The sequence below is a fragment of the Squalius cephalus genome, assembly GCF_949319135.1.
Source record: "Squalius cephalus genome assembly, chromosome: 9".
NCBI classification, from domain to species: Eukaryota; Metazoa; Chordata; class Actinopteri; order Cypriniformes; family Leuciscidae; genus Squalius; species Squalius cephalus.
Genome location: NC_137130.1, coordinates 43,469,111 through 43,496,775, shown reverse-complemented (window position 1 = coordinate 43,496,775; position 27,665 = coordinate 43,469,111). Strand labels below are relative to the sequence as shown.

The following is a 27,665-nucleotide window of genomic DNA, read 5'->3' as shown; positions in this document are numbered from 1 at the left end:
TTACCATTCCCACGTAACGTTAGGCGGCAGAATAATTGTCAGTAGTTCAGGAACTGTAACGTTAGTTAATTCGACTGACCAATACTATCTTAAACCACATGTACTTACACTTGTACAAACATACGTAACAGTTAAACATACTTAGAAGAAGAAAAAAACTCAACGCCAGGAAGAAACCAAGTAACGTTAGCCTAGCTATATCAGAAACATGGCGGAAACTTTGCAAACAAGACTAACTTAAGTTACTTTAGCTTGACTAGTTAGGCAAGAACAGATTTTAAGAAGAAGTACTAAAAACAATGTAAAAAATGAACATAGTTATATTGCATCACACAAAAAGGCAAAATGTACTTACTTAAAAGATCATATATTTCCTCTCTCCAAATACTGAAACCGTGTGACGAGCATAGAGGTGACGAGACGAGTTATCTGCTTCAGTTTTTTAGGTGCTGCCCCTCTCGACCGGTGGAGGTACTTCTCTGTTTGTGCTTTAACACTTTCTTAAACATTTGTACAGGTCGCAAAACTCGCAATTGCAAACTGCAAAGTAATCCCTTATACATGTAAAAGGTAAAATAAATTTTTAAAAATGAGCTTGTAAAAACAATGAAAGACATGACAGAGAGACAAAATATTTCTAAATATTTCACTCTATCCTTCAGGTCAAAACAGAGATTTTCATGTTTCTCATAGACATTACCATGGTTGCAAATTAATAAAAAAAATATAAAGCAAACCCAAGATTTTGGCCAAGTTGCAGATGTCTTTCATTGTTCACTGATTTCAGGCATTGGTGAAAAATCTAAATTGTTCATACCATGAATGAAATATTTATTTAAAAAACAAATCAGAATCAGAAAGATATTTATTGCCAAGTAAGTTTTAGAAAAATGAATCATTTTTGGTCTATTATTGGTACATCTCAAATTGTGCATAAATCAAAGAAATGTAAAGAATTGTCACCTTAAGTGAATAAAATAATTCTATATATTTTACATATCTGCTATCGCTTCAGAGTTTCAAAGTAGGCTAATATAAATGGAATCAGAGACAAATCTGTTATAACCCCTAATGGCTTTAGAGCAACAACAAAAATTGATATAATTCACATAATAATTATAATCGCTTTAAATGTGAAAAGTAGTTAAAATGCTATCAGTTTCACTCATGGCTGGTCGATTTCAAAGCGGCTTGCCGCCAGCCGGCCGCGGTTCATTTAGACGGCGGCAACCGTCAGAGAGAATGAAGTCGGCGGCCCGGCGGCTGTTCGCCGGCGGCATCTCGCAAGAAATGGGAGTGACGTATTCGGCGGCAAACGTTTAATCTCCGCCAGCGGGGCGCACCTATAGGCGGATCTTTTGTGACGTCATTGTTTATGTTTGTCGCGTTGCATCATGGGAATCGTGTGGCAAGAAACACCGCTAGATACCTGTAATTTGATTGTTTTGCACGTTTGGAGGAGGATTTAGAGAAGAGGATGGTTCCGTCTTGCTGTGGTCGATTGTACGGCTTGTTGGGGGCCTGATAAAAAGTTTTTTTGAATTCCCTCCGAAAAGGATCGCGAAAAACGAAAGAAATGAACCTGGACGCTCCGAAAAAAGCCTGGATTCTTGCAGCTAAGTTACTGATCGAGTTTGTGAGGCTCATTTTGTTCATGGTAAGTCTTCGTGACTATGTATTTATAGAAGATTTAATAAAAAAATTTTTTTTAAAATGAGTCAAATCAACCGAGTCATATTTCTTTCGGTTTGGCAGAAAAGATCGGCCCAACTTTTCGAGAAACAAAATAATCATAGGCCTCCAGACTTTTGAAAGCCTTTAATCTTTCATGAGTGAAGGGTCCAGGGGTTTCTATTAAATAAGAATAAATGTCTCTGGTGGCCAAGACACGGGCGAGTCGGACCAACGTTTTTTGTCATCCCAGATCTCATATGGGCTTTGCCTTTGAATAACTTCGATTTTGTCATCAATACAAATTTTGAGCTTCTCTCCAAACCTCCTCCGGTCTTCAGATGTTAAAGTGCTTATATATTGTGGATTTCGCCCGCTAACTCTCTTGAAAGTGCTCGTCGCGTCTTTACAGCCCGCCATACGGTTTGTTTTGTTGCCACACAACCACTCGCGCATGCGTACAAAGATGTCAACAAAGATCCTCCTATAGCCGACAGCTTGGGGCCGGCGGCAAAAAGAAGCCGTGCAGATATTTTTTGCTATCTGGGATGTCGCTGGCTGCTTCCTGGGCGGAGCTATAAGATCACTTCCGGGTCAATTTTGTGTGTCAATATCTCAGGACCCCTACATACCACAGCCATCAGAGTAGACTCTTTGGAAAGGTCTGAGAAAACCCTTTCGAATGATGCCTGGTTTATGTCGCTGGCCCCTTCCTGGGCGGAGCTATGGGACAACATATATTCATGTTTCAAAAATGTATCTCGGCCTGGGAAGGTCGCAGCGACACAAACGAGGTGTCATTGGAAAGCACTCTCAGAGACCTTTCCAATGACACCAATCACGAGCCGTTCCTAGACCGAGATAGTTTTTGGATACACAAATATATTAGGCCCCATAGCTCGGCCCCCAAGGCTCAGAATGACATGTACATAGTGTCATCTTAAAGGCCTCATCCGGACCTTTCTTTTAACCCCTCCCATGATTCCATGCGACGTTCAAGTTAGGAGATATAGACACTTCCGGTTTCAATTTCGAGTGTCAATATCTAATGAACTAAACATACCACCGACATGGGAGTACACTTATTGGAAAGCTGAGAACTAACCCTTTAGAATGGTATAACAGCCCTCCCCATTTATCCGGACTTGGGACCGGCACTGACAGTACACTGATTTGTGTAATGTCAGAGGTTGGGTTACTGTTATTTTTTTTAATTTTTTTTGTCTTTTTGTTTGTCTTTTTTTTTTTTTTTTTTTTGAAAAAAATACAACCCCTAACGCTATGCTATATTAAACCTAACACTAACTTGCATAAAAAAAACACCCAACACAGCTATCACTGTAAAAAACTGTCCAAAAAAAAAATACTTAGCCTAACCCTAACCAACACCAAACCTACAAATGAACCCTAATTACTAACTAACATCTGTACTTTACACTAATTCTATTATAATTACTAATCTAAAACTAACACTAACCCTATAGATATAACATAAATAACATACTACTTCATCATAACATTCCGTTTCCTACAGAACGCATTGAATGTGCGGAACGCAATGCTCCGGGACTGGCACTGGCACATGTATTCGGCATATGCCTCTTTGTGGCTAATGTCTGGATTCACATTCACCAATGCCAGCTCCATGCTGCTCCAGCGGATGGAGCAGTTGGCTGGGAGAGCACGTGTAAGAAGCTTCCTCACATTCTCCTCATGACTCCTGAAGTCATCCTCCTCCGCACCCTCCTCTGCCACCGGCTCAGACACGGTGCTCTCTGGCACACTACTCTTTGATGGTGGACGAGTAGCTGAGACGCGTACCTTATATGGTATGGTCTCATGTAGGGACCAGAGTTTGATGCCATACACCCTAGGCAACAAAAACTGTGACAGCACCTGTAACGTCCTAAACCTGGCTTGTGACAGAGGAAGATCCTCCAGAAGGGCCCTCAGTTTGTCAAAACTGATGTAATCCCCATTCTGGAGGATCCCAATGCAGCTAACGAAGCACATCACATCAATAACATCCTGGCCCTGGAGAGCTTCTGGCAGCCTCAGAAGCACCTCCTTCACCCAGGGCATACCACGCTGCATGTACTTCTCAGTATTTCTAATGAAGCACAGTCCCCTTTTCTCCAACTCAAGACAGACGTCTCCCACCAGGCTCACTGCCCTAGCCTCCACAGACGGTTCTTCATTTATGTCATGGATTTCCCAGTAGTCTTTGAAGTTCCACGACACTTTTTTATTATTGTTCACACTGTAAAACTTCAAGGCTGGGAAAAAGTGATGGCAGTGCCCTCGCAATCCTGTCATCAAGCAGGACTTTACATTATGTCCTGCTTGACACACCATATCCTTGGCCCTGCTGAATGTGTGGGGATACACAAATGAGGCCTCGCCTTCCAGGGTCTCACTTAGACCCTGGATAGACATGGACCCCTTTAGTGTCCCCGGGCAGACACTGTTTCGCAGGGCCGCAATGGGGATCCTGTCATTGCGATCATATAAATCACACAGTAACAGCATGGTCAGCTCGGCCCCAACCACACTCATGCCAGCATTCACACAATCTGAAAATTTGAACAATCGTTCAATGCGGCTTTGCTGTGTCTCATTACATGTCCAGTGCCTCAAAGGAGGTGGAACGAGACCAGCACTAGCACTGCTGCTTGGGGCGAGTGCAAATCCCCGCTGTCAGGTCAAACTTGTGCTCTGGTTAGAGCTGGTTCCCAGGCTTGCAGTGTACTGGTGGTCCCGTGAGGAGAATGGGTGGCCGAAAAATAATTCCTCCAGCCCTAGCTCCAACTGAAAAGCAGCCCAGGACTGCTCATAGCCACCTTTGCAACAATTTCCCTCAAAAAGGGATCGTAGTCTGGCCACCATGTGCTGGGCTACACTCTGTACTGTCTGAATGGCCCCACCATCAGCAGTGATGTCTGTAAAGGGAACAAGCAGAGGCTTGTCCCTCAGCAAACTGAGCAAGTTCTCCTCATTGAAAGAGGACTCAGCATCCATGACGTGCTGGATGTCACCCCCCTCAAAAAGCCCAACTTGTTCAATACGGGCCCTAACTGTGGAACCAAACTTCAGACACATATCTGACATGTAAGTCAGATATGTGTCTGCCCTATTCTTCATTGTTCTCTGGTGCCTCGGGTGAAATGCACCACAGGTGACCAAGCACCCACTCACCGGATGGATATGCACCTTCTGTAGTCGGTTGTGCGGTGTATTTGCATACAGCTGCACAAACGTCAGGGTGTAGCCGAGGTCTCTCTCCCTGAAAATCCCCCGCAGTGCCCTTGAGATGTCTAACCCTCTGTTGTCAAGGTTGGAGGAGAAATTGGCTGTTTCGTTAATAGAGAGAGCTGAGAACAAACTCCCTCTATTGCCCACCACCTCCTGCACACCATACCGAGACCAGAATACGTGGATCCTTGGGTCTTTTGAGTGTACCGTACAGGCAGTGTGCACAGACACACACATAACACACTCAGGATCCACTAATGCACCCAAATCCAACAGGTCGTCATCTTTCTGTCCAAACTTGGACAGTGTCAATATTAGCTGGACGTTGAACCCCTCACTTATCTGGTTAATGCACTTTTGCAGTAACCTGAACAAGAAGCCCTGGTCCCCAGCAAGGATGTTAAAGCGGGACAGGTCATGCAAATTCACTTTCATTATGGACGGGCGATCCATATTGCGAGGAGCCATTGCACGCAATGCGGACTTGAACTCCTGTAAAACTGCATTTAATATTTCTATTGTCTTACACTTGGCTACATATTTATCAATGAACATATTGTCAATTGTTCCATTGCTTTCTGGAACAACTGAAATGTTCATAAAATAGCCCCCCTCAACATGGCCCAGCGTCCATCCACTGCAATTCTGCAGTGCACTCACATATTTCTTACTGAGGTTGCTCAGATTGAAGTGTTTCCTCAAGATGTCATAATGTTCACTCATCATGTGAGGATGGAATTCCGGCAGGAACAGATAGTGAACACGACCATTCACACCAGACAACTCCTTCACCTGCACAACAACCCAGTTGTCTGGTGTGAATGGTCGTGTTCACTCATCATGTGAGGATGGAATTCCGGCAGGAACAGATGGTGAACACGACCATTCACACCAGACAACTCCTTCACCTGCACAACAACCCCATCAATATCATATGTGAAGTATATGCTGTCACATTCAGCAGTAGTGCAGTGGATGGGGATTTTCACATTCTCGTCCGCCAAAAAATCCTCCATTTCAGTAAAACCTGCAACAGCAGACAAAATATTGTCTGTGTTCACCCTCCCTGCCTCAAAAAGCACTGACTTGGCCATAATGCACTGTAATTTCTCCAATTTACCCTGAATACAACCACACAACCTTCCTATTCAGTCTCCTCACACCAACAAAGCAGCTGCAGTCTGTGACCCTGCTAAACCAGACGTTGTTTGTAAACAAAGAAAAAACAACAACTGCCATTCCCACAGTATTCAAACTCAGTTCAGTTTAACCAAAAAATATGCATTTTATTAATTTTTAATAGGTTTTAATGGTCATACAATGAATTTTAATGTTCCAAAAAATCATAATTACCCATATAATAATAAATTTGGGGTAAAAATGAGTTGTTAATGTATGATTACTGAATAATTACAACTTTAAATAAAAAAATGCTCTTTAAAAATCACAGAACATACCAATTCAGATTTTTACTACTGATCTAGATGTGGAGTAACAGTAGTCATGTGACCCGAGCAGAATTTGTCGAAATTTCGATTGTTTACCATAGTAATTACACAATAATTACAACTTTTGATCAAAAAAGGGCCTTTAAAAATCACAGAACATACCAATTCAGATTTTTACTACTGATCTAGATGTGGAGTAACAGTGGTCATATGATCCCAGCAGAATTTGTCGAAATTTCGATTACACTATAATGTAATGATAATGTTACACGACAGTGTAGTCCTTCTTCAGAACCTCCGACTGCCGCAGCCTAATGTCGTTCGTTCCCGCGTGCAGCACGACAGCTCCGACGGGCTCGTCACCATTCAGAATCCCGGGAACCTGTGCAGCGACATCGAGAACACGAGCACCAGGAAAGCAGTGAGTGCGCACCTTACCTTTACCTATGGAAGCATGGACATGCCGGACGATGGAACTGCCGATGATCACAGCGTCGCGTTCCGTCTCGCGTAGAGGGGAGAAGCGGTTCCAGGTGGAGATCTCGAAGGCCGGGAGGGGTGGAGAGGTCCTAGCTCTGGTCCTGGCCCGAGTCTTCCGCTGTGGAATCACCCAGGGTCCATGTTGTTGTGTCGGTGCCGGAGTGAATGAAACCAGGGATGATCGCATCCTGGGCAGAGAAACACATGGAGTAGACGAGGTCGGAGTCAAAAGGTTACTAACCACTGACTTGTGAGCATCGGCGCGTGATGTTTCAACCGTGAATCGTCGATCTCGTAGCTCGGCCTGTCTCTCTAGTAGGTCGCGGATCTGCTTCTCCATGGATTCCAGCTCTAACTGCACAGAATGCAGCTCGAAGGTGTCCTCACCTGCACTCAAAGGTAACGTTAGACACACATCCGTTATATTCGCCATTATAGCAGATGTGCTATAATGGCGAATTATAGCTTTCAGTGATACGGGTAATAAGTCGTGCAGTGAAATAAGTCGATCGATAGGCGCGACCACGCGTGTAATGCTAGCGGGCTAAGGCTAGTAGCGGAAGTTCGAAAGGTTGGATATATGTAGCGATATCCGAGCAATCCGATTGTTTTTTAAGGAGAATAGTATTCCAGATATGTTCACACGCTATAAAAATGAAAAAGTTCGTTTGTAAAAGAGTGTAAAGAAAAAAAACAAGGTTTCTGAATTAATTCGACGGAGCTCCAAGCACAACAACGCACTCAGTCGCGACGCCCATGTTTACCCATGTTTAAGGCTAGATGTAAAAGAAAAATGTAAACATATTGTACTATGAACTGCATAAATCAAAGGATATGTCAGGAAGTTCAGGCTGCCTCTAGCAGCAGGACCAGCTTCTGCACTGGGCGATCAACTATTGAAGGTTTGTTCAGACGTTTACCATCCTTACCCAGTTTTCTGTCTCCAAAACGTATCTTCACTCTTCTTACCAAACCATCCTTGCTAACTACAGTCTCAATAACTTCTGCCAAGCGCCACTCATTCCTGGGCAGATCGTCTGCCTTCTCCAAGACTATATCTCCAACTTGCATGTTCCTTCTTGGTGTAAGCCAGCATTGTCTGGTTGCAATGTTAGACACATACTCCTTCTGCCAACGGCCCCAAAATTGTTCTGCTAAGTATTGGACATGGCGCCATCTCTTGCGAGCATATACGTCTTCTCTAACAAATTTGCCAGGGGGTGGTAGAGCTTGGGTAGTTTTCAAAGTGAGCAGGTGATTTGGGGTAAGGGGCTCAGGACTTTTAGGATCATTCAGATTGTCTACCATGAGCGGTCGGCTATTTTCAATGGCCATAGCCTCATAGAAGAAGGTCCGAAGGGAAGAATCATCAAGCCTTCCAGAAGATAAGGACAGAGTGGCATGAAGAACACTTCTCACAGTTCTAATCTGTCTCTCCCAAACTCCTCCTGTGTGACTTGAATGGGGTGCGTTGAAGACAAAGTCACATTGTTTTTCTGCTAAGAACGCTACCAGATGATTGGTGTCAATCTCTTTCATGGCCTTAGCAAACTCATTCTCAGCTCCAATGAAATTACTGCCTTGGTCACACCTTATTTGACGAACTGCTCCTCTGATAGCGATGAAACAACGCAGGCCGTTGATAAAGGCATCCGTGGACATGTCATCCAGCATCTCAACATGGACGGCTCTGCAAAAGAAATAGGTAAAGACAAGTCCATACCTCTTGTATGATTTACGGCCTTGTCTGGTGATGAATGGACCAAAAACATCCATTCCGCAGTACGTGAATGGAGGGGATGGATCTATATGCTCTGAGGGCAGGTTGGCCATTTTTTGCTCTTCTGTGGGTCTGCGAAGCTTACGACATCTCACACACCGACGTACAAAGGAGGCTACAGTCCTGTTTACTCCTGTTATCCAAAATCCTCTTGATCTGATCTCATTTATAGTTAAGCCTTTTCCTTGATGCTCAGTTTTTTCATGACAATCAGCGATCAGAAGTTTTTTAAGATGGTGTTCCTTTGGAATTATTACTGGATATTTAATGGAGTTAGGGACAGAAGAATTACAAAGCCTTCCTCCCACCTTGAGCAATCCGTCGTGGTCGACAAAGACGTCGAGATTGCATAGCCTGTTGTTGCGTGGGAGTTTGCTTGCCCTTACAGAGTAAGGCTATCTCTTCTGCATACATCTGACTCTGTAAATCTTTGATGATGATGCACTTAGCATCCTCACGTTCTGCCACTGTACTGTGGTCACTTGACTTGTCCTGCCTGACTCTACGAAGTAGACATGCAACTGCTTGGATGACTTTGGACCATGAGGACAACTTTGTGAGACGGTTGGATAAGCAGGAATACTGTACCGTTTGCGTGTTTAGTGACTGAGCCTTCTTGACCTCTGGGTCTCCAATTGGAAGTTGTGTGTTAACATCCACAGGGGGAGCCATTTGCTTTTCCCACAAGACATTCGGTCCTCTGAACCAACTGGAAGTGACAAGATCATTGACACTCATACCTTGTGATGCATAGTCAGCTGGATTTTCATCTGAGGGAATGTATCGCCACTGTTGAGGAGTTGTACTGTGATGGATTCTCTGAACTCGATTTGCGACGAACGTGTGGAAGCGGCGAGCTTCGTTGTTTATATAGCCTAACACCACTTGAGAGTCAGTCCAGAAATATGCCTCTGCATCTGCAAGGTTCATTTCTTCCTTTAACATATCATTCACTGCAACTGACACAACCGCAGCGGTCAACTCTAACCGAGGGATTGTTGTGACCTTAAGTGGGGCTACTCTAGATTTTGCCATGAGCAAAGCACAATGGACATCACCTTGTTCGTTCTCGAGCCTAAGGTATGAGCACTGGCCATATCCCCTTGTGCTGGCGTCTGAGAAGTGATGAATTTCTCTCTTTGTGATTCTCTGAAATCCAGCAGGCACAATACAACGAGGCACTTTGATCTTCTCTAAGTTTTCAAGATCGGCCTTCCAATGCTCCCACCTTGGTCGCAAACTATCAGGTAAAGGATCATCCCAGCCCACGCCATTTCTGCACATTTCTTGCAGAACAGCCTTTCCTTTGAGCAAGAATGGTGCAAGAAACCCTAGGGGGTCGAACAATGAGGCCACTATAGACAGTATGCCTCTACGGGTTGCTGGCTGTTCCCTTAGGTTGACACGAAATCTGAAGTTATCATGTTCCAGTTGCCAGTAGATGCCCAAGGCTCTTTCCAAAGGCTGGTCAGTGAGGGACAGATCGACAGCTGTAACATCCACAGCACACTCAGAGGGTGGTATGCTCTCCAAAACTGCCTTATTGCTGGACACAAACTTATGCAATCTTAAACCTCCTAGTGCACAAACCCGGCGAGCTTCTCGCGCCGACTGGATGGCCTTCTCTACACATTCAACACTGCAGACTCCATCATCCATGTAGAAATCTCGCATAATGAATTGTGAACCTAGGGGGTACAGATGTTCACCTTTTCTTGCAAGATGTTTCAGTCCGTAGTTGGCGCATCCAGGGGATGACGAGGCACCGAATAGATGTACTCTCATGCGGAATGTTTGAGGTTGTGAGTCGTAATCTCCATTTCTCCACCATAGAAATCGTAAGTAATCTCGATCTGCTTCGTCAACATGGAACTGGTGAAACATCCTCTCAATATCACACATCAAAGCCACTGGATACCGTCTGAACCGCAAAAGAATGCCAGTCAGGCTGTTCATCAGGTCAGGGCCTGTAAGTAGATGATCGTTCAAGCTGGACCCCTTGTATCTGGCAGAGCAGTCGAAGACTACGCGTAATTTCCCCGGCTTCTTTGAGTGATACACCCCGTGATGAGGGATGTACCATTTTCTCCTTTCTTTCCTTCATCAATGACTCTCTCTGCATCACCATTCTCTATTACGTCTTCCATGAACTTCACATAATGCTCTCTATATTCCTGGTCCTTAATTAATCTCCGCTTTAGATGTTGAAGTCTCATGACAGCAAGAGGCTCATTATCTGGAAGATAGGGTCTTTTCTTGAATGGAAGGGGCATTTCCAAATGGCTGTCTTTGTTCATTTTGATGTTTTCTTCCAGTTTATTCAAGAACATAATGTCCTCTTGAGACACCACTCTTGAGTCTTCTTTAGTATCCTTGAAATCTGACTCCAGCACTTTAATAACATCAGCTGGTGTTACAGAAGGAATCTCCTTAATAGATACTCTGTGACACATGCTAACACCGCTTTGTAACTCATAATGTGTCAAGGAAGGGCCCACGATGCTCCATCCGAGATCCGTGCGAACAGCATATGGCTCATTGTCAGCTCCAAGAATCACTTCTCTGGGTGCTAAAGCTCTGAGACAATTATATCCTAATAATAGACCAACCTCACAGTCTTGAAGCAGGGGAATTCTGTCTGCCAGAGGAGCAAGATGTTTCCAACACCTGGCAGTCTCACTGGTAGGGATGTGGGCACGATCCACAGGGATACATTCCTTAGTGTATGCAGGGGGAAGTTCTAGAATTACCGTAGAATTAAAACCTCTGACTCGAAGACCGGAAACTCTTTCACTTGATATCGACGAATCTCTTCCAACCATGGTAGTGAGCCTAAGTGTCACTGGGCATGATTCAACCTTGTGTGTCCAACAGAGCATAGACGAGTTTCTCCGAGGCTGGGTCATTTTGTGAGGACAACCACACTGGCACAATTATTGAGGTGTTAGCAGATGTGCATCCAGATTCTACACTTAAAGACGTCGTCACAACCCTTTCGTGTGTGTTCTCTGGGCTTTGGGCAGGGGAGGACCTCACCCTTCTTTCAAAGCTGTCATCGTGTAAGCAGGTAGGATGTCTTCCCTTGCAGGTATCACAGCTATGTCTGGAACGACAGTCTCTGGCACTGTGACCGAGCTTTAAACATCCGTAGCACAGCTTAGTATCCTTTATGAACTGTCTCCGCTCTTCAAGAGACTTTGCAGAGAATTTAGAGCAATCATGAATTTGATGTTCACCGTTTCGACAGAACAGACATGGTTTAGAGACTTTACTAGTGTGCTTCGGATTCTCATGTTGTGTGATTATCTTTGTGTGGAAGACATTAGCTTTGTTCTTACTAACCTTGAAATTATGTTTATCCTTATTAGCTTCAGAAGTGTGAAGAGCATAGAAGGAAGTGACTGGGTTGCAGGCTACCTCGGCCTCAACTGACATGAAGTTAGCGAAATCATGGAAAGGTGGGAAATCTTGAGTCTCACTCAGTGTTTGCGTAGCTTGATGATTCCAGCGGGCAGCCGCCCAATCAGGAAGTTTACTGACGAGTTTTCTGTTTTCCTCAGAATCATTCAGTATTTCCAGTCCCTTAACATGAGGCATAGCATCTTTACATGCATTCAGGAAATCTGAGAAACTTCTTAGTCCTTCAGCATCCTTGGGCTGTATTTTGGGCCAGCATGCGAGTTTCTCTCTGAATGCTCTTTGTACAATGAACGGCTGTCCATAGCGATCTTGAAGTCTTTTCCATGCATCCTTGTAAGCTTCCTCATCATTTCTGTAAAAAATCCCTTCTAGAGTTTTCCGGGCGGAACCAGTGACATACTTCTTCAAGTAGTATAACTTGTCTGCTGAGGAGATATGTCTTTTGTCGATGAGCGATTGAAAAGAAGCCTTCCATTCAATAAAGTGAATGGGGTCACCACTGAAGACTGTAGGCTCTGGCATAGGAAGTCTGTTCAGCGTTATACTGTCTTGAACAGCCTGTGCAAGGTAAGACACATCAGCACTGAGAGTTGGCGATGATGTTTTTTCATTGAGTGTTGGCTTAATTGAGGATGAATACACAGGTTCTTGTGTAGGAATGCTTACAGGTTGCTGCAGCTCCTGATTTTGATTAGCAGAGGAAATTATTTCTTCTTTGTCATACACTTCTAGTCTGGCTCTAGCTGCTCTTACCTCCTTTACCGCGTGTAATCTTTCAAACTCACTCCTTTGAGCATCAAGTTCTCTTCTTTGCCTTTCTTCTAGAAGTTGTATTCTTTCCTTTTGTTCCTTTTCCTCCAATAGTGTTGCATATTCTGCATCCTTTGGCGCAAGCTCTGCTTCTGCCTCTATTCGTTTAGCCATCAGTATGGAATTCAGTGAAGGTTGACTTATGGGTGTACTTGACTTGGAACTGATACGTGAGACCGTAGAACCATAGACGGAGCGAGCATAATCACGATCAAGCAATTCACGAAGACTTTTTGATCTTGTTCTGTTTCTTTGTTGATCAATTTCATTTTGGAATCAGCAACAGGTAAAGCTTCTACGATCATGTTCACATATGCTTGAATGTCTTCAATCAACTTTCCACTCGAAGGAGTAGTTGGGTCTACAGCTCTGGACAAGGTGTCTGCCACAAACATTAAATTACCTGGTGTATAAAACACTGTTAATGCATAACGTTGCAATCTGATCATCATTCTTTGAATTCTCAATGGACAATCATGAAGAGATTTTTTGAACAATGCAATCAATGGTTTATGGTCGGTTTCAACATCCACGGACTGTCCTGCCACAAACTGATGAAATCTCTCACAAGCAAAAGTAATACTGAGCAACTCTTTTTCAATTTGAGCGTACCTACACTCCGCATCAGTCATTGAATGTGAGGCATATGCAACTGGTTGCCAGGTTCCATCATAATCCTGAAGCAATACTGCTCCTAATCCTGTCTGTGAAGCATCAGCTGAAATCTTAATAGAACGTTTGGGGTCATACAATTTCAAGATTGGCTCTTTAGTTAGTATCACTTTTAACTGTTGCCATGCAGACTCCTGTTCATGGTTCCAATCCCATTCATTCTTTTTCTCAGTCAGCCATCTTAACTGGTCCCATTGACTTCCATAGTAGGAAAAAAATATACCAAATTTCATTTTAAAGTGGAGTATCCCTTTAAACTTCAGGTAACTATTTAGCAGACTCCAATCAGACTTAGACTGCTCATAAGAGTCTAAGTGCATCTGTGTCAAACACATCAGAAAGTTTCTATAGAAAGCTCTTTAGAATATTCCCTAAAGAAAGAGAGAGTGATTGGGGATTACAAATATAAAATATTGGCTATACAAGAATTTTATTTGTTATTTGTCATATGATACTGTATACTATAGGCGAAGCCAAAAATAAGAATAAACCATAGACAGTAAAAGAAATGGACACAGCGACCCCATTGGATTCAACGGAGAACAGTGAAGTCAATTAGAAGCTCTGGTAACACTTTGCAATACGGGTGCACTAATCTGCATTAATTCATGCTTAACTAATGCAAAATGGCATATTACTTAACAATTAGTTAACAGTCATGTGCCTCAACAAGTAAAGTCATAACATAATGATACATTTGCAAATCATTAGTTAATGATTAATTAAAGCAGACAACTGGAAGTTGAAGTACATGACTTTGACCACCTGTGGTAATTAACACATTAATTTACACTTTTAGTTAATAAAATAAGTTATTAAGGAATTAATACATTATGACACATTTAATTAATTACAATTCATATATTACCTAATCTATTAATCATTTAGAATCTTTATTAGTTGCTGATGCAGTAATCATTAATTAATGGTTTAGTTCTTCATGAGTCATACATTAACACATGATTATCTGTGCATTAGTTAAGCATGAATTAATGCAGATTAGTGCACCCTTATTGTAAAGTGTTACCGAAGCTCTCTCTTCCTGATGGCGGAGCGACTGCGCAGACTCACACTGAGCTTGACGATGTAGATGTGACGTGAGCAACCCGTCTGTCTTCTAGTAGCTGTGCCGAGAGAAATCTGAATCCGAATCTCGCAGAGACGGAGAGTGTGAGTAGGAGCTGTCCATGAGCGAGGAGCAGGAGCAACTTTAGCTATGTATTCTGATTAATTATTTTGTCATTTTGCCTCCACGTCCCCCCGATTGCCCGCGAGCTTCTCCTCCTGTCCATACGATAATCTCTCTACTGTGCGAGAGAGAGTCGCGTGGTTATGACGCAATCGTTAGCCTATTTTTACAAAAACTGCTTCTGCCATAACGGAAGATACAAGGTAATGGAGCCTTTTATACATTTTTGTGTTTGTTTAGAAATAAATAATGGTCGAAATAAATAGAGTCTTTAAACGCCTCAGATGTGAAGTTATTCACTGTCAAAGTGACGCCAAAATGAATGGGAGTCAATGGGATGCTAACAGCAGGTGGGGGTCCGCTAATCAATGGCGGCGCCCGGGGAAGCTTCAATGTTTTATGAAACATTGGCCCCCTGGAATAAACGAAAACAGTTGGCTTACTTGCTATACTGCAAATTAATATTTTTTTGTTTACTTTTTTGCGTTCATCGCACTCACCACTGCAGAAAGTTGAGTTCACTTCAAGTTCAAGCATGAATACGCTGTTAAAGGATGTCGGTAGCGACTCCAGTCCAAACTACACCAGAGTCACCGACCGCTAATCATTAACATGTATGTGCAATATATGTACACAATAAAGGATAAAACTTGATACATATCAAATATTTATAAATGAAGACAAAAATAGCATTATATGTAATATTTACAGTTTTACCCTTTATTGTGTGCATATATTGCAGTATATTGGAAAATATAAGCACTAGTTTCTGAAATATGGAAATGTATTATGTAATATATCGCATTATATTCCCATATATTATTGTTCTGTAAGGGTTGTCTTTGGTTACACCCCTTAAGGGTCAAATACTAACAGAAATATGTCTCAGACACACACACACACACACACATTAATAGGCTTGTTTGAGATGCGCCTTGCCTCGCCTGTAATGTAGTCGAGGGGAGGAGTGAGAAAAGCGCAGGTAAGACGGACAGTTCTCTCTTCTCGCAGTGGATCTGACACCTGTGAGATCAAAGATGGATATCGCAGGATTCACGGGATTCACGCTCATGCACAGTGTTGATAATAAACTGGATGTAATTTAAGATCTGTTGCTTTTATATGAAAATAATTATAATGAACAAGACACCCATTTAATTACATACCAAAGACGTGTTTATCAATCATTTTTACTTTAATTACAGACATGTTTTATATATATTTTTATATGACATCAATCAAATAACCCATAGATCACACCGTCAGAGAGTTTGGGAATACTAACACATAATGTATACACATAAAAACACGAGATTATAGTTTTAAAATCTAACAGAACAAAAATGAAACCATTACTGAACTAACTTAAGCTGGACTGACGCTATTTTCTTCTGGAAACAAACTTTTTTGCATTATCTTTCCTGTTATCTCTGTAAAGCTGCTTTGAAACAAAATCTGTATTGTAAAAAGCTCTATATAAATAAAGGTGACTTGACAAGTGTGTGCATTTGTATTATTTAGTTGATTGAGGACATCCTGTATAAGTTGATAAGTTAATTGAGACATGGCTACAATACAAATTTGCTTATATCATCTAAACAATCTGACAAATTAAAATTATGTTGCTATCTTTTTGTAAAGTGTTTTGGTAATGAGCTCAATCTATAGAAGGACTAAAATAGCCGCATTCATTTGGTGTGGAGATTAGGGCTGGGACGATACACCTACAGTATCTCTCGATGCGATACTATCACGATACTTGGGTGCATTTTTTTTTAAGAATTGCGTTGCGATTCGATATTACAATATATTGCGAAAAAAAATATTTCTACTTTTTTTAGCACTAGACCATGGGGAAAAGTTAAATCATACACTTATACAGACTGTGCATGATGTATAGACCTTATGCGCCAGAGAAACGAGTGCGCTGCCATCTTCAGAATATTGTCTTTGAACTTCCGTTTTTGTGGTCGATCTGTATATTTCTGTGGCATCACTGTCGAGGAGTAATTAGCTTGTGAAGTGGATTTACTTATTGTAGAGTTAACAAAAGTTATAATGAGGACTGTAATGTTTAAAGCAGATGTGTTAACAAATGTCAGTAGACCGAAAAGATTTTAAAACGAGCCGTTCATTCATAAATACGCAAGATCTCTGTGAAAATACAGACCGGAAGTCGAAAGACAACGAGCGCGGCGCTGAAAAGGGGCGGGGCTACATAAGGTCTATAGCAGGGATGGGCAACTTCAGTCCTGGAGGGCCACTGTCCTGCAGAGTTTAGCTCCAACACTAATTAAACACACCTGAACAAGGCAATCAATGTTTTCAGGATTACTAGATAGATACAGGCAGGTGAGTTTTTATCAGGGCTGAAGCTAAACTCTGCAGGACAGTGGCCCTCCAGGACTGAAGTTGCCTATCCCTGGTCTATAGGATGAGTCATATTTACAAAAACAAACTTTCTGACTTTTATTTCAGAAGCATCATACAATACTACATGCTCTTGAATAAATGATTCAAATAACAAATAGTCACTTGTCGACACCTAGTGGCGAAACAATGTAATCGATAAATGCGTTATTTTATGGTCTAAATTTCTATCAAAAGCTGATTTACTCTATTTTGATCAATATCGTAGACATCATTGTTTATATTTGAACTTTAAACTTTTATCCAAGTATTTCTATGATTATTTGAACTATTGTATCACAGAAATAATGATACTATGAGGTTGAAAAGTCTGTTTGTGTTTTGTTTTGTGAAGCTGTTATATGACAACTCTCTCCGGGTCAGCGCAAACACAGATTTGAATGTTGCGATATGATTTTGTCAAAGTTTAATCGACTGACGAAATGGAAGAAGATCGCGTGTGTGTTTGAATCAAGATTACAGTCTTTTAAAGATGAATCGAGCAGCTCTACTGTCTTATCTCTCTCTCAGCATATGAGCAGCGAGAGGGCTCTTCAGTGCTTTCAGTCTCACGTCTCTTCCACGTGAACACTTGAAAGGGATATTATGTCACTAAACACTCATAGGTAACGACATATTTCACCCACTGTTGGAACGAAAGTGGCTAACTTCTGTCAACCGCATCTATATGCAAGGACAAAAATAAACCAATTTAATTTGAATTAATATCAATTCTGTAATAAAAAATCGATTTTAAAATAGTAAAAAAAAAAAAAAAAAAAACGCGATAGCTAGGTGAATCTATTTTTTTTTCTCAGCCCTAGTGGAGACTGAATGTTTGGTTTATTCTATGTTGCAGGTTCAGGCACGATGAAAGGCATTATTCCCAAGAGCAAAGCAAAAGGCACTGACTTCTGTGGAAGTAAAGACTGGTATTTTATAATCCGCTCTGATCTCGGCTGCTTTATGCAGTTAAAAAATTTAAAATTTATCTCTATTTGGAGTCTGCACCCTGCCTGCAAAGATGGAGACCACTACACTCGTAACTACTTGTACATCATCAAGGACAATTCCTACCATAGAGTCACCAGCCTGGAGAGAGACAGCGATGCCGAAGTTCACAGCCTTCATCCCAACTGCCAGGGTGGAGACCACTACTTCGCAACCACTAACTATTTTTACGTAATTTTTTAAGAAAAGGGCACTTATCGAAGAACAAAAAACCTGAATCACGACTCGGAAGCTGTAGAATATGACCTGCCGCCCAACTTCAGAAACGGCCTCTATTACTTGGGCCATGGCTTACTAGGTTACGTCTCCTTCCTCAAGCCAGCCTCAGAGTGGGGATATGAGTTCTACACCGGTATCGACCTCAGAAAAGATGAGTGCGTTGGTGTCTATTCTCTTCATCCTGATGTTCTTAACTTCCTTCCGGGTGGGCTGGCAGTAACTAAAGGCCCAGCCTTTGGCATGTGGGAAAATATTAAAAATTAAGCTAGCGCAAGTTCTGCCAGGAAGACTCAATCGTTCGCGTCATTAATTACCTCCTCATCTATCCAATCATATCATTTACTGTAGCTTAAAAGGGCAGTGCTTACACTCGTCTGAGTTCGCAGATGCTGTCGCTCCAGTAACTCAACTGCTAGCGCCAGTAGCCGACCAAACATGTCTCAGGATAACCAATCCATTTGTGACTACTCAGATTCAGACGATTTCGTTCAGCCATCCCCTTCTGCTACACGCCGGAGTACCCGAATTCAATGCCGCACCTCTTCATGGGCGAGCTGCTCTTCTGAACTCATACTAAACGCTCTCGAGGACGCCGGCATCCCTGCTAGCGAAGGAATTTCTAGAGAAGATCTTCTGCTCTTGGCCCAGAACACACTGGGCAATCCTCCTGCATCTACTTCTCCACATCCAGACGCCGCCGCAACCATGGTTCGAATTACGTGGGAGCCAGTGGGAGCTGAGCTCCCATAGAGAGAGGATGAGCTCCCATGGAAGCAGTAAAATCATACACCTGTGGGGGTCTCTAAAAATCATCAGCACCATTATTTTAAATGACAAATAAAGCACTTTTTTCCTTCAGACTACTGTAGCGTGACTTAAAAAATAGGACAATATCCCAAACACATGGATCTCGCGGGATCTCGGATTGTCATCACACTACATCCTTGCTTCGCTTTCTGCCAGGATTTTTACTTACTTTTCTCAACTCACAGAAGTGACTTCAACGTCCGATCTAGCAGTAGCATAACCCATCAGGCAAGTGTTATTATAGGCGTAATTTGCGGGTGAGACATGTCCCCACCACTTTTTGCTAAGGTCGATATTGTCCCCACCACTTTTGAAACATCTCGCGGCACTAATATACCAATACAAATAAATAAAACATCTTCAGTTAACTAGCAGAGCATTCATTTAGTTCGTTTGTTAAATAAGAGGCGATCTAGCGCTGAAATGTGTTGTTTTAAATAAAGTGATCAAAGTGCTCGTTGCCGCTGCGATCAGTGGCGCGGATACTGTGTTCTCTTGTGGCTCGCCTCGCGCACAGTCTTCACTCGGACGCCCGCTTCAATCCGTTATTCGTTCCGGTGAAATTACAAAACAAAATGCACACAAACGTGTCCTTATACGAGAGCAGATTAGAACCCAGAACCTATGACACGCTTGGCAAAAGTTCTGCCACTGGACCACTTAAATACACGCTTGGTGAGATCTATTTATTTATATATGAACAACATATTAGACCTCATTAAACGACAAATTAAACCAAATGTACTATTTAATTTTTTTATTAAACATTTTTTATTTATTTAGGCCTATTAGTAAGCTACACCACGCCTGCTCATAGGCTACTTTTTTTCTTTTTCTTTTTTTTTTTTAAGAGACCCCCACAAAGATGAAATCATAATTCGAACCCTGGCCGCAACCACTGCTCAACCGAAAAAAGCCAGCAGAAAAAGATCTGCAAAATCTACACCTCGTTCAGCTAAAAGAACATCACTACCGGATCAAGAGATATCTCCTTCTCAAATCGCCGACCCACCTGATACTAATCTGCTGCTCCTTTCCGCAGTTCAAAACCTATCCCAAACGGTCAAAGGATTACAGTCCAAGATGACAGATTTTGAAAACTCTTTCTTCAACCCTGACTGCAGCCCAGATCCCGCTACAACTCGGCCCTCTTTCTCTGGTAATATTTCAGCAAGCTTACCTTCTACATCGACCTCTCTGCCCGCTCCTCTTCTCAGGATCCTTCCCTCCTTCCCAGTTGTTACATGTTATGGTTTCAAGTGGCTGCGGCCAAGTGTACTACCAAAAGTGGCTGTGGCCCATGTGTTCTATCAAAGGACGGCCAGCGGCCTATGTGTCCTCTCAAAAGATGGGCTGAGGCCTATGTGTTCTATCAAGGACGGCCTGCGGCCATGTGTTCTATCAAAGGACGGCTGTGGCCATGTGTCCTATCAAAAGATGGCCTGTGCCCATGTGTTTTATCAAAAGATGGCCTGTGGCCCATGTGTTCTATCAAAAGACGGCCTGTGGCCCATGTGTCCTATCAAAAGATGGCCCATGTGTTCTATCAAAAGATGGCCTGTGGCCCATGTGTCCTATCAAAAGATGGCCTGTGGCCCATGTGTTATATCAAAAGATGGCCTGGGGCCCATGTGTTCTTTCAAAAGATGGCCTGTGGCCCATGTGTTCTATCAAAAGACGGCTCGTGCTTATAGGTCCATCTAAAGGCGGCTCTGTTTTATGCGTGCAACCAAGGATACCAGCAGCATATGTCCATGTATCTCGATAGTTGATATATATTTTCTTATTAATAATAATAATATGTTAGAACCACGACGGCAGTGGTTTATTCGATATAACCAAGGATGGTACTCGTCTAAATCTAACATGTGGGTTTTTTTTTTTTTCATTCTCTCTCTCTTCCTTTCTCATCTATGTTAGGAACTCCAGGATTCACGGCCGGTGAGTTAATTTTTTAAAACGTTCTTTGGGGGTGGGCCCCGTTCCGGTGGATCCTTAATTCCACCTATCTTTGGGGGTGAGCGGCGCCCCCGCCTTCGTCTTCAGGCGGGACTCGCAGATTCAGTACCCTCTGAATGCGAGTTACGAACGGGGCCTACGCCAAAGAACCTGATTGCTTGCTGAGCTCCTAAATAAATGTTATTGTTACCGTATTAATTCTCCAGAGTCTTTCTGGTAGAAATGAAGCTAGCGCAAGTTCTGCCAGGAAGACTCAATCGTTCGCGTCATTAATTACCTCCTCATCTATCCAATCATATCATTTACTGTAGCTTAAAAGGGCAGTGCTTACACACGTCTGAGTTCGCAGATGCTGTCGCTCCAGTACCTCCATCCTCCCCGCCTCCACCAAGATTTTTAGTAGTAGTAGTAGCCTTTATTGTCACTAGTCACAAGTACCAGCGAAATTAGCCATCAACCTGTCCATACAAACATACATACAATATGACAAGGGGGTAGACAGAACAGGAAGACAGAGCATTGAGGAAAAAATACAGCATAACATGAGGAGAGGTGAGGAGAAAAAAAAGGCAACCCCCAGACTATGCTCCTGTAAGGAGTACAGTTTGGGAACAGTAAAAAAAACCCAGCAACATTAGCACATAATCAGTACACAACATGAACACACAAGACTTGCAACAGGGGAGGGGAGTGTGGGGTGGAGGTAACCCAGCACAGGCAAGCAGCCATCCGGTCCTGCAGCCATTCAGGCGCTGGTCACAGACCCGCCTGTCAGACTGGGGGTACAAAGCGTCGAAGGCGAGGGATGGGGGGTGGGGGGGGGGGTGATTGCATATCTGTATATATGTAAGAGTTCGTGTATGTGTAGGCCCGGAGAGTCGCTACGCCTGACATCCTAATCTAGGTGCCTCAGTCCGCAGGATGTCATAGCGATACACAGCAGTTGCCATGGAGTCAACCTTGATCAGGTCCCAGACAGAGTCAACAATCAGCAGGTGTCAGTGTGGAGTGGGGGAAGGAACGCAAGAGCGTCTCGCTACAGTGCTCTTCTGGAGGAGTTGTTGTTGCAGCAGCAGCCAAGGCCAAGGCCAGTGCTGGTAGAGGGGGGCCGAAAGCAGATAAGATTAGGGTTGTTTGGTCTTGGGACGAGTAGCCGCATTCCAATTTACACAGCTCCTGGTCCATTTGGGTCTCCGAAACGATCCATTTGCCTTTGCAAAGCTGTAAGCTTCTCCAAGATGTTATCAATATTTTGGTTCATAGTCACCAAAGTCACAGTCTGAGTGCTGACAGCTCTGCCCACTGCTTCAATCATGACGGGCAGCCTTGTGGGGTTTTGGGCAGCTGTCACCGTCTTCTTAATTCCTCGATAAACCAGGGCAATGCCTAATCCAAACAGCAGAAAACCTGTTATCATGGTTCCGAATAGGTAGATATCTTCAATGTCCTCCACGGAAAGAGCCGCCAGACACACGACCCGCCACCTCTCCCATGCGTCCATCGTGTAGCCAGCTGCGAACGTTCCGGCAGGGCAGTCAGGTTCCCCCGAACCCAAGCTTCTCGTCGAGAAGATGGTGTCAATTGCGTTGAGAGACCAGTTGATCAAATCCATAATTTCTTAGTTTGGAGAGCAGTGCAGAGAGAGTCTCTCAAAGTACAAAACAGTAGACTAGACGAGACGAGAAGAGCAAAGCAGGGGAGATAAGGGAGAGGAGGGTAAGAAAAATGCGACCGCCTTCGTTGAGAGCCAAAAGAGAAGATGGGATATTTCCTCCAACTCCTCTACTCAACCAAGCTGGGTCCTCCCTCTATCAACCTCAACACCATCAGTCAGGCTATCCTTCCATCCTGAAGACTTCAGATGTCTTTTCCTCCATCCACCCCACCACCACCAGATGGCCCCTTTCCTTACTCCGCCGGGGGGTGAGCGGCGCCCCCGCCTTCGTCTTCAGGCGGGACTCGCAGATTCAGTACCCTCTGAATGCGAGTTACGAATGGGGCCTACGCCAAAGAACCTGATTGCTTGCTGAGCTCCTAAATAAATGTTATTGTTACAGTATTAATTCTCCGAGTCTTTCTGGTAGAACTATAACTAATGACAGCAATACAACAGTGACATGGCAAAAGAAAATCAATAAAAAGATTGGATACGATAAGGAGAAGATGACCGAGATCACACACAACTGGAAGATAGCCGCATCAGTCACAGCTGAAACTGGAGATCTTGCCAAGCTAATTGCGAAGGTTCAGTTCTCCTTTTCTGCAGAATATGGAGGTTCACACGTCAGCACTGAAAAAGAAACCGTACTCGGTTACTAACGTAACCTCTGTTCTCTCTAGAAGAGGGAACGAGTACTGCGTTGAAAACGCTAAGGGGAAAAACTCTTTTTCACGAAATACTGAAGCAAAAAATTATCCTTTAATTTTTGAATTAATGTAAAGCGCGTTGCAGCAGCACACAGCCATGGGCGAGACGGCTCGCTCGCCCATTGGCTGCTCTGCGGCAACTGCATAAGCCTATCGAGCGAGGCCTGCGGTGACGTCAGGCCAATGAGGGCGCTTCGCGCCCTCCTTGCCACTTCCCGCCGAAACGGGCGTGGCTTAGCCCTATAAAGGTAGCTCGAGAAGGCTGATTCACTGATTTATTCATCGCCGAAGCGAACCAGAGTGAACCGCGCGCACGGCAAGAAACGCAGTACTCGTTCCCTCTTCTAGAGAGAACAGAGGTTACGTTAGTAACCGAGTACGTTCTCTTACGAGAGGTCTCTCGTACTGCGTTGAAAACGCTATGGGGACCCATTGCATAACGCCGTGCGTGCTGTAATCAAACACCATAAACCTGGAAACCCAGGGTTTATCATGCATAATCACTAGAGGGACTCACAGAGAGTCCTGGAACAGGAAGGGAACCCTTCTGCCCTTATATGGTGACGTCCACAGACGCAATAACATGACATCACATAGACAAGGCGGAGAGCCTGAACTAATGTGGGAAAATGTGGGTCTTACGCAATACTACCCGTATGACAGTCGGCAGCGCACTGCGCTCGCGATCTCCGAGTCCTAATCAGACCACTGATTCGGCTATACCGACAATAACTTGCTGAAAAATGCTGAGCTCCTAAATAAATGTTATTGTTACAGTATTAATTCTCCGAGTCTTTCTGGTAGAACTATAACTAATGACAGCAATACAACAGTGACATGGCAAAAGAAAATCAATAAAAAGATTGGATACGATAAGGAGAAGATGACCGAGATCACACACAACTGGAAGATAGCCGCATCAGTCACAGCTGAAACTGGAGATCTTGCCAAGCTAATTGCGAAGGTTCAGTTCTCCTTTTCTGCAGAATATGGAGGTTCACACGTCAGCACTGAAAAAGAAACCGTACTCGGTTACTAACGTAACCTCTGTTCTCTCTAGAAGAGGGAACGAGTACTGCGTTGAAAACGCTAAGGGGAAAAACTCTTTTTCACGAAATACTGAAGCAAAAAATTATCCTTTAATTTTTGAATTAATGTAAAGCGCGTTGCAGCAGCACACAGCCATGGGCGAGACGGCTCGCTCGCCCATTGGCTGCTCTGCGGCAACTGCATAAGCCTATCGAGCGAGGCCTGCGGTGACGTCAGGCCAATGAGGGCGCTTCGCGCCCTCCTTGCCACTTCCCGCCGAAACGGGCGTGGCTTAGCCCTATAAAGGTAGCTCGAGAAGGCTGATTCACTGATTTATTCATCGCCGAAGCGAACCAGAGTGAACCGCGCGCACGGCAAGAAACGCAGTACTCGTTCCCTCTTCTAGAGAGAACAGAGGTTACGTTAGTAACCGAGTACGTTCTCTTACGAGAGGTCTCTCGTACTGCGTTGAAAACGCTATGGGGACCCATTGCAAAACGCCGTGCGTGCTGTAATCAAACACCATAAACCTGGAAACCCAGGGTTTATCATGCATAATCACTAGAGGGACTCACAGAGAGTCCTGGAACAGGAAGGGAACCCTTCTGCCCTTATATGGTGACGTCCACAGACGCAATAACATGACATCACATAGACAAGGCGGAGAGCCTGAACTAATGTGGGAAAATGTGGGTCTTACGCAATACTACCCGTATGACAGTCGGCAGCGCACTGCGCTCGCGATCTCCGAGTCCTAATCAGACCACTGATTCGGCTATACCGACAATAACTTAGCCTGTAGGGCGGGAACCTCTAGGTTATAAAACCTAATAAATGTAGACGGCGAGGCCCAGCCTGCCGCCGTACATATGTCCTGTAAGGAAATCCCACTAGACCAAGCCCACGACGAGGCAACGCCTCTCGTGGAATGCGCTCTGACACCCAACGGGCACTGAAGACCCCTGGTGGTGTATGCTAGCGCTATAGCGTCTACTATCCATCTGGATAGGCTTTGTTTCGAAACAGCCATTCCCTTGGAACGTCCACTGAACGAGACAAATAGCTGCTCAGTCTGTCTAAAAACAGAAGAGCGAGACACATAAGCTCTCAGAGCCCTAACAGGGCAGAGAAAACTTGAGTCCCCTTCCTCTCCTGACACCGGCAGGGCGGACAGGGAGATAACCTGAGCCCGAAACGGTGTGTTGAGGGATTTTGGCACATAACCATGCCTAGGTTTGAGTATGACTCTTGAGTTACCTGGCCCAAACTCTAAGCACGCTGCGCTCACCGAGAGCGCGTGCAGGTCACCTATGCGCTTCACTGAAGCGAGAGCCAACAAAAACACTGTTTTGAATGACAGATGTTTGAGGCTAACCGTTTGGATGGGCTCGAAAGGGGGACCTTTCATGGCCTCCAAAACCGTAGAGAGGTCCCACGTAGGGACTGAGGGAGGTCTGGGAGGATTCAGCCTCCTAGCTCCCCTGAGGAAGCGGATGACTAAATTGTTCCTTCCTAATGACTGACCGAGCGTTGTTACAGAGAACGCTGCAATAGCTGCCACATAGACTTTGAGCGTGGAAGGGGCTCTGCCCTTATCCAATAGCTCCTGCAGGAAGGAGAGAACCTCCGTCACCTCACAATCGAGGGGTGAACGACCCCGAGCTGTGCACCAGCTAGAGAATACTGACCACTTCGAGGCGTAAAGCCGTCTAGTTGACGGAGCTCTGGCCTGAGTGATAGTATTTAGCACTCCCGCTGGGAGACCAGCGGGTACCCGTTGAGCGTCCACACGTGGAGGGACCACAATTCCGGGTGAGGATGCCAAATCGAACCCCTGGCCTGCGAGAGGAGGTCCCTCCTCAATGGCACTGGCCACGGGGCAGTGTCTGCTAACTGCATCAGAACTGGGAACCATGGCTGGTTCATCCAGAGCGGCGCTACAAGCAGCACTGAGCATTTCGTTTCCCTGATCCGTTCTAACACCTGAGGCAGAAGGGAGACGGGGGGAAAGGCGTAGAGCGGACAGCGCGGCCACGTTCGGGACAGCGCGCTCTCGCTCTTGGAAAAGAACGCGGGGCAGTGAGCGTTTTTGTGGGACGCGAACAGGTCCACCTGTTTGGGGGTGTAGAGACCATTCGCTCATAGGAACGTTGTTCCTGGACAGTCTGTCTGGACCCAGATTCTGGATTCCTGGCACATGCGCGTTCCGCCAGCCTGTACAGGCTTAGGGATGTGAGACCGCCCTGGCGATTTATATAGGACACCACAGACATATTGTCCGAACGGACTAAGACGTGTTGGTCCTTGATTCGGGGACAAAAACGCGTCAGCGCGTTGTCCACTGCCAACATTTCCAGGCAGTTGATATGTTGGAGCTTCTCCCGTTCTGACCACAGGCCGAAGAACGATCTGCCCTCGAGCAGCGCTCCCCATCCCGATGTGGAGGCGTCTGTCGACACCACTTTCACTCTCGAGGAAGTCCCCAGGCTTACACCTGATTGGTACCAGTCGCTCGTCATCCAAGGTTTTAGAGCTTCCACACAGCTCTGATTGACCTTGAGACGCAGCTGACCGGATGTCCACGCTCTGCGCGATACTCGCGCTTTCAACCAGAACTGCAGAGGGTGCATGCGGAGCAAGCCCAGCTGGAGAACTGATGATGCTGCGGCCATAAGGCCTAGCATCTTCTGAAATTTCCTGAGCGTGACGGTCGCGCCACAGCGGAAAAGGCTCGCTGCGCGCTGAATGTCTAGCACGCGCTGTGGTGACAGCCGCGCTATCATAGACTGTGAGTCCAGAACTGTGCCCAGAAACGAAATCGTTTGACTGGGGTTCAGCGAACTCTTCGTCCAATTGACTCTGAGACCAAGATTCTCGAGGTGATCGAGTAAAATGACCCTGTGTTCCACGAGCTCTGATCGCGATTGAGCTAGAATCAGCCAGTCATCCAAATAGTTCAGCACTTGCATGCCTCTGAGTCTGAGAGGTGCGAGCGCTGCGTCCATGCACTTCATAAATGTACGGGGTGCCAGGGATAAGCCGAACGGCAGGACTGTATACTGGTATGTCTGGCCCTCGAAGGCGAACCTCAAGTATCGCCTGTGACGTGACGCTATCTGTATTTGAAAATACGCGTCCTTCA

At 44.5% G+C, this 27,665-nt stretch overlaps 1 protein-coding gene across 3 annotated transcripts in view; it reads right to left on the bottom strand.

Annotated features, from left to right (window-relative positions):
• LOC307164986 (uncharacterized protein) overlaps window positions 1–7,300 on the bottom strand; it is a 145,875-nt gene extending 138,575 nt beyond the window's left edge. For all 3 annotated transcript variants that reach the window (XR_013822372.1, XM_079882237.1, XM_079882238.1), the window contains exon 1: window positions 6,641–7,300. Coding sequence is in view for 2 of the 3 variants with exons in the window: in XM_079882237.1 (XP_079738363.1) it covers window positions 6,641–7,284 (644 nt within the window). In the remaining variant the exon portion in view is untranslated. The remainder of the gene's footprint in view (window positions 1–6,640) is intronic.
• Window positions 7,301–27,665: the final 20,365 nt, after the last annotated feature.